This window comes from Vollenhovia emeryi, unplaced genomic scaffold (assembly GCF_000949405.1).
Source record: "Vollenhovia emeryi isolate VEMERY1.0 unplaced genomic scaffold, V.emery_V1.0 DF939130.1, whole genome shotgun sequence".
Lineage (NCBI taxonomy): Eukaryota > Metazoa > Arthropoda > Insecta > Hymenoptera > Formicidae > Vollenhovia > Vollenhovia emeryi.
This window is the reverse complement of record NW_011967236.1, coordinates 459,042-467,634: the sequence shown is the minus strand read 5'-3', so window position 1 is coordinate 467,634 and position 8,593 is coordinate 459,042. Positions and strand designations below refer to the sequence as shown.

The 8,593-nt window shown below is 32.1% G+C and overlaps 1 protein-coding gene across 4 annotated transcripts in view; it reads left to right on the top strand.

The window, feature by feature from the left end:
- The window catches only part of LOC105568280 (TOX high mobility group box family member 3-like), an 84,563-nt gene that overhangs the window by 62,737 nt on the left and 13,233 nt on the right, over positions 1–8,593 (top strand). For all 4 annotated transcript variants that reach the window (XM_012023812.1, XM_012023811.1, XM_012023814.1 and 1 more), the window contains 2 exons: positions 3,440–3,526; positions 7,986–8,108. In XM_012023812.1, the coding sequence (XP_011879202.1) occupies positions 3,440–3,526; positions 7,986–8,108 (210 nt within the window). The remainder of the gene's footprint in view (positions 1–3,439; positions 3,527–7,985; positions 8,109–8,593) is intronic.

Genomic DNA, 8,593 nt, shown 5'->3' with positions numbered 1-8,593 from the left:
GTCGATCTTTGGCACTCCATACACCCTCGGAAGAATCCCATTACAATATAATTTTTTTGTAAGTAGTGTGATATATCAAGTGAGATACGGCAAGTGAGAATATCTTTTCGGAAGTCCTGTACCGTTCATGTCTAATAACATTAAGATTCTTACGTATGTTCTGTAACTCTAATCTAACAATAAGTATAATATTGAAAACGTGATGCCCGCGTGCATTAAAAGAACATAAGAAAGAAAAATGGTATTTTTTAACATAGAGGTTTGACATATGGGCCGAGTATTCGCAGAGACACTTTGAGAGTTAATATTATTTCATAGAAAAAGATCTTGACAAAAAACGAGATAAACGTAATAAATATCGTAAGGATTCAAGTGCGCTATTGAATATATGAGGTCACCGACCTCTGCAAGTAAATATTTGTTAGTAAAGTTAAAAGAATACGATGTTTAGACCCGTTTGTACCTGTTTGCACTACCTTTTATTTTATTTGTATTTCAGACTATTTTTGGAAATTTATCAGAAGATTCGGCTCTTTTTCAAAGTATCACAAAACGGCATTCACAAAAGAATCACTTGTATCTATTTGATCTTTTTTGGTTTCGGTTATACCTCAAAGGATTTCGAACTACATCACATCGCAGTTATTCGAAATACGCAGTAACTCGATTACCTTTCGGCTATTTTTAATTGTAAATTGTTGCAGTATTAATGTTTTATCTTTAAACATTTTTTATGGATACATAAATGTGAATGCTGTTTTTATAAAACGCATCGTTATTTAAAGTGCTAATCAATTTTAATATATGAAACCACAATAATTTAAAAGTCACATAATAGCACAGAATGCATATGTATTTCTTATCATATTCTATGCAAAATACGTTGTGAATGTAAAATATTGCCGTGCTGTAAATAGTTTAATATTATGTTTTGACATAATGTGAAGTTTATTCTGGATATCGACTCATCTCTTTCGCAAGGTCGTATCTGGATTTTACGCAATTTTCGTTTTTTTTTGTGCTTAAACGCTCATTCTGGTCAAGAATTTCTCTTATTATAAATAAATATTTAAAACAGCAATATTTGAATATCTGTACAATTGTATTATGACAAATATTTTTCGCAATGAATTATTTATATAAATTATTTTTAAAGTATTAGCATTATTATTAAATTTATTTAATTAGTTATCGGCGTGCAGTTTGCTGGACTGAAAAAAATATATAAGTACGCAAAAGAAAAATATAATTAAACAGTAAGATCCAGCAGGACCGCCAATGGTGTTTATATTAAATGGTCTTATATATTATTAATTGTTTTCAGAAATTTAAAAAAAATACATAAAACAGCAAAGATGTCCAACATCCTGGTTTGTGTACAATTTGAAGCATTTATTGTTCTTTATATGTTACGTTATTAAATTGATTTCATATAAAAACTATTATTTGGATATAATTTTATTATAGGAAAAAGTTTTACTTTTAGGAAATTGTGCATTTCTTGTGCGCAAATTCTGAAACACTATGTACAAAGTAAGATCATCAAAACTTGTTTGCGACATTTCAATAGAAATGTATTTCTGTATCAGGACAGCGGTATTATTTCATCTTATTTCTCAACAGATTTGATGTAGTATAAAAAAATATCCAAGTCAATGAAAAATTGAAAACCAGTTTTTTAACGTTCCTTCTACAGTATAAAGGCTCGAATATTTTAATATTAGCATATTTCTCACAGTGAAGAAAGAAATATGATGATGACAGGGGATTCGTTTGTATTTATTGCTTACGTGGACACGTTGTATGCACACGTGCATACATTTTTCATAGCCATGTACAATATGGCACGACTTACGCATTCCAAGTGCTCATTATTGATTATTTGATAAATATAATATAATTATGCATTTCATGCTGCAAGTTCTTGTGCACTTTCTCTTCAAGATACATTCGCTTTGATTTAGAATCGCGTTGCGACGACAAAATTGTGTCACTTTCTATGTGTATACAGTTGTATTCAGCAGCGCGCATGCACCACATGTATGTATATATGTATAATGTAAAGTCATGACGTGGAAGAAATGAACGATCAACAGAATTCAAATAAACTGCATAACTAATGCAGTTATTACATTGATTGCCATTTTGTTCTGTATGTTTCCACCTTAAGTCGAATATACTTTTTAAGAAACCACATATATGTGATGTGCACGCACAGTGTTGAATTCCTCGAGGAACGAAGGTAGCTATGTCCATTGCATTGTTCCCGTTCCGTGGCCACTGTATTCGGTGGAACGCGGTAACATCCTGCCAACGTCTGGCCGTTACTATGAAATGTCAAACATTGCCCATCGGCATAACTCACTTGCAACTATCTTGATTACGGATGTATGCTTTTCTGAAATTCCATCGCGCATTCTGATCATCGCGTCGATGCCGTGGTCTGTCGTTCTTTCGATACGCAATATAATAACGATCGAGTCGGTATTAGGCAAATGCTATTATTTTTTTTTTCTGCGCTACTTTCCCACACTATTTCACATTTGTCACGTGACCACGTAACTGAATGAGAAAATAAGTGACAGACAGAGGATGTCTACACCGCCAGCCAAGAGTTTGAAACTATTCTACATACAAAATGAGTTTTTTCAAGTTATAAACTTATGTCTTTTGCAACTCGTGTGTATTATTGTAACTTGAGAGTTTTTCAAGATACAATTATTTTTTCATTAAGTACTTTTCGAGTTACAAGATTTGAAAGTTACAGTACCGTCGGCATTGACATCACTCAAGCTCTCGAGATGAGCTACAAGAATTATACACTGAAAAAAATAGAGGTTTCTATTTCAGAAATATTCAAATAACTATCCAAGGTCGAACCAATGATGACATCATCTTATGTCCCCCCCTCGAAGTCGCAAAACTTTTGTATGAAACTTTTTTCTCTAAAACGCTTTGTTTCCGAGATTTAAGTTTGTAACACTTTAAAAAACTCACCCTGTATATAAAAATTAAAAATATTCCAATGAAACGCTTTGAAAGGAAATTCGTACCTTGTCTTACTTATTTCTTCTTTTAATTTTAAAATAAACATTCGTAGTCTCTAAGAACTTTTGACCGGCAATGTATATTCTAATCTCTTGACTTAATCCAGCTAATGCAATTACGTTTCTATTGTACGTACATGTGCCGTTAGAATAAAAGCGAGAATGGAAAAGAAAAGTTTAGAATAAGGAGTTGATTTTAAATTGAGCGTAGAAAAATTTAATTATATTCACAATATTTTTTAATTTCTTCAATGTATGCGATATTAAAAACTTATATGTATACTTGTATCTACTATCATTTCCACATGTTAAGTACAATATTTATAATATATGTTAGCAACCGTTAATCTACCTTTTAATTGCTCAAGAAACATTATTTCTACTTGTTACAGAGGAACGATAACCTCGACTTGTCTTTGAACGTCCCACAGCATCACCAGACACCATACCATCACGACAGCTACAATATGTCGGACCAGGTGAGCAAATTACCAGTGATAATTTATCGGTAGCTGCCATATTCATAAGGCGATTTTACTTATAGTGATTCATAAATTACATTAGTCAGCAATAAAAACATAGCCAGTATAAAAACAGCAATTCTTATAATTTTATGGTACCGACAACAAATATGTTAATAAAAATTAAAATAAATAAAATTTAAATTAAATTTCAGCTCTAATTTTCATGATACACTAATAATGAATATCAATGATATGTATGTGAGAAACCGAAGGTAAATGATAAATATGATGAGCGTTTTTACCAAGATATTTTGACAATGGAAAAACGATAACAAGAAAAGTGGAGTTCTGCCACATTACCAGACTACTTAGAAGTAGCGGGTAGCCTATGAGCGACAAACTAAACCAAAACACTCAAATGAAGTTTTAAATAACTTAGGACCAGTTTTGCAAACGTTGGTTAGCTGCTAACTGAAGGTTAATCGATTCTCTGTCGCTTCGCACGTAGACCCGGTTTTTAATTTTCTGGTTAACTGGTAACCAGAAGTTAGCCGACTCTCCATTTTGTTCTATGTTATTATCTGAGAAGAGATAGAAAGTCGACTAACCTATGGTTAACAATTAACCAGAAAATGAAAAACCGGACCATAATAATATAGAAAAAGATAAGGAGTTGATTAACCTCTGGTTAACAGCTTACCAACGTTTGTTAAACAGGCCTTTAGTCTAGCAAGATGTGTTTAAAAAAAATTAATTACTTTTTAGTCAATAAATGTGAGGAGGAAACAAGAGCTTTTAGAAAATAATTCAGTTTGTATTATCTTCAATATCTCATATAAACATTTTTATTTTATACATATAATCTATATCTTTTGAACTAAAGTTATGTAATGTCTGTCATGCTCACATTTAGTCCATTTACATAGAAATAAATGGAAATATTTTAAAATAAAGCAGGATACCAATTTTTATGCCCAAATTGTTAATTATTTTTATTTGGCTGTATATTTGTTTTTTATCAATTATACTGCGCTCGTCAAAATAGTTGTACAAAATAATGTTGTTTTAATCTAGTTTTAAAGAAAAGTAATAATATGAGACATTGAATCAACCGATAATTAGTTTATACGTATCACAAAATTTCTTTATCTAAAATTTATAAGCCTATGTAATTTATTTCATTGAAATGAAATGGATTGTCCCGCATTTCCATTAATATTTTTCAATTGCGTTTCAATTTTAGTTATTAAATTTACGACGCACTCTTGCGTCCGGCTGTCTCCAACTTTGATATTAAGTAGCTTGATTTAAAAAAGTTCGAAGAAATGCCTTCGTTCTTATTATTGGTTTTCATGTTCTCGTTCTTTTTTTATTTTATTCTAACTCGATTGGATAGCAACACGTCCAATGTAAAAATAATATTTAAAATGAACTACTTTACGAACATATCATTTTACAATGTATTAAACCAGACCAGTCCTATCAATAGTCGCGTCGTATAGAAAGAATATTTGAAAAATAAGATCTAGAATGGCGCAAATAACCAATGAATGCAGTCATGTCCTGATTAAATATAGGACGCGTTCAATTGGCCGCCAGTCGCTCGATTCAATTTAAGCGCTCACTAATTGCCAATCTACGATAAATAACCATCGGTTATAATTCATTTAACGCAGGAATATTGCGTGTTTCGATTTTGCAACTATAGCAAATCTGTCGAAAACAAATATCTTAATTCGTAGAACAATTGGTAACAAAACTTGTTTGCTAAAGACAAATTGTTTACATTAAATATCATTAATTTTTTATATACCATTAATTAAAAACATCATACTTGCGTGTAAATTATATTTGATTGCTGTTCTACTCATATTAAAAGAACTTGGATTTTTAAAAATTTCACTATATTCTTATAATACATTATTTTATCTTTATCGTATCATATTACAAATGTACTAGGAAAAGTATTATTTCGAGTCGACTGTTTTACGGCGCTCTTATATTTAGAATGCGCTTCGTAAAAAATTGATTAAATTCTGTATTTTTTACGATCGCTTCATATTGTTTCGCGTCCGTTTCCACTAGAATAATTATTGGTAAATTAGAAACATTATTTATATTTCCTTTTCTCTTAAATAAAATTAGTGTTATCCAAAATATGTGCATATTAATATATATTTTTTATTAACGTTACTATACTTTATTAATGTCGGAAATCTATATTATGAAATTTTTGATTCGTATAGGTAACTTCAATTTTGCATATTGTTAGATATTTGTGTATTTTAATATTTTATTTTCATTGCTTATTTCTCCAGTTGCTGATTTTATATTGCGCGTGCTTAGTACTTTCTCCATTGCATTCATTAATTATGTACAGCAACTCTCTCAGGTCGATATCAAAACATTCGCTTTTTTTTCTTCTGATCTACTTGTCTGCCTATATATCACTTTCTAAAACGCTTACACCACGTGTTTCCAACAAAGATTGCCAATCATATTTATCTGTCACTGTAACAGTGATAAATAAAAAATTGCAAAGTATTTTAGTTTCAAAAAAGTGTAGAAATATAAAATTTCATCTCAATATAAAAAATGTCAGTAAATGAAATCTCACTATATAAAAATAAATTGTCAGACATTAAAGCAAAAATAGGTCATTTTCAATAGAAAATATGAAAATTCGAATCTCATTTTATCGTTTGTCAATTTAGATTTTGTACTGTATCTCCATTTACACAGCATGAGCAGCGATAATAAAAACGTTCTTGTATAATAAGAGCACAGGTGCTATCGATCCAACTTAATAGAAATTTGATCGATATAGATCGATATAGATCTTATTAAAATATAATATACACTATATATAGTATGTATACATATAATATTATATATAATAGTGTATAGTATAGCAAAGACAATCTATCTTACTATTTACCGCATATTACTTTGAAGCATATTTATTAATTTCTAAAGTTACGTCTTTTGATTTCGCAAGAGTGTGTTTCCTTGCAAAATCCTCGTTTCATATTTTCTTGAAAATTGCACATATGAAGAAATTTGTACAATTCGTATTGAAATAATATGTAATTTGTATACGTGAGCACAGACTTGAAATAGGACGAGTAAAAAATGATAAGAGAACGGGTGGGTTGGTTGCATAACCCAGGAAACCATCTAAATAATATTTCTTCAAGAAGAAGAACCAAGTTGCGAGAGTCGCGCGCAAGTTTTAACGAGATGGCGGAACGAGTTTAGTTCACAGCGAGGAAAAGAAAAACGACGAGGACGACGACGACGGCAGGAAGAACGATATTTCTTCGTCGTTCGTTCGCCTTTCTCTTCACCCTCACATTTCACCCACAGTCTTGGGCCGATCGTACTATTTTCCTTATCTCTTTTCTTCTTCTAACTCTCCATTTACCTGCAATCCAATGTGAATCGCGAATACGGATTTAATATCGTCCAAGAAATGAAGATAAAGAAGAAACAAGTGATGAAAAATGGCTCGTTGAATAAAGCAACGGCATTGGATACTGTTGAGATGCTGTTATATATTTAATTAATGATCATTCTGTTGAACGGAAATAATCGGTTTTCCGCATGTTTGCAGTAATTCGTCGCGATAGCTGGGAGGCTACGCACGAATTAGATCGTAATACCCACCGCGAGAGTGGACCGCGAGTGACCATGCTCGTGCGACGAACGCGTAAACACAAAATGGATTTCGCGATAAACGATCCGCCGAATTAGGCGTAATAAAATGATTAATGGCATGTATAAATCTGGTTTGTATGCAACAGCACCTGTCCCATATTGCCAAATCGCGCAAATTACATGAATTGCGGCGAGCAGTTATTTCAATTTTGATTTGACACTAGTGTCGCTGGCTATTTTGGCCATGATACTTTAATAATAATAAAATAAAGTAAAGGCAGGGGTACTTTAATAATAGTGAAATAAAGTAAAGGCAGATGGAATATACTATAGCTACACTGGCGATCGATAACTAAGCGTGTTTCTTCAAAGGAAAATTCCTGACGCTATTAAATCCAATTTCAAAACTTTTATTCCCCCTACCACCACGTGCGCCACGGCAAATTTATTTTCCTTTCCCTTTGTGAAGGGGAATAAATTGCTAAAAGGATTCCGAACAATATAACGCTATTTATCATCCACCAAGGGACGTTAGAAGGTTGATTCTTTGATTCCACTTCCACATTGACTTCGCCTTTTCTTCGAAAAGGTCCTCTCCCCGAAACTTTTCATCTCCATCGTTCCTTCGATCGTTTCACATACAGAGATATACAACAACGAAAAGTAAAACCTTTTCGTCCGCTAACAGTAATTTACTAACGAAGAAACGTCATATAAATCTGTAATATTTCAATAAGAATGGAAGATATAAATTTGGCTCTCTACGAAACTTGTACGTAACAAAATTTAATTCATGTACGTGATTTGTTTGTTTCAGACGTTTCACACACCGAGTTTCGGTGACGAGGACTTTGACATACCAACTATTCATCCTCATTCGCATCAGCAGCAGCAGCAACATCATCAACAACACGACACCATGCAAGCGTACCAGCCACAAGTATGCTTCCATTCAGCAATGTTAAAATGAACATATTGTGTCATGTATTGCTTTAGGACAACATCCAAGTTTCAAATTAAATTTTGCCATAAACGTCTTGTGCTATCTTTATATCAGTATCTCTTCTTCGACAGAAATTTTAGTTTAGTTTCTCGTATATTTTTCATAGACGTGGAATCAAATTTAATGCTCAGGCACTACGTTTTTTACAACATTTTGACGTTAAAATGACAACAAATAACGCCAGCTTGCTACCTGGGTACTTAAATATCCGAGTCAGATCCAATAAGTTTTTTAGGATTCGAATAATATTCATAAAAAATTATGTCTCGTACTTGCGAAGTAATCAATCCCGGCTTAGAATTCGAAATTACGTCAACAATTTCGTCAGTTGTTCAATTCAATTCATTAAATTTCGACCTCCGCGAAACTTCAAAAAGAATTATTAACCAACACATAACAAGATGTAATAATATATACAGGGT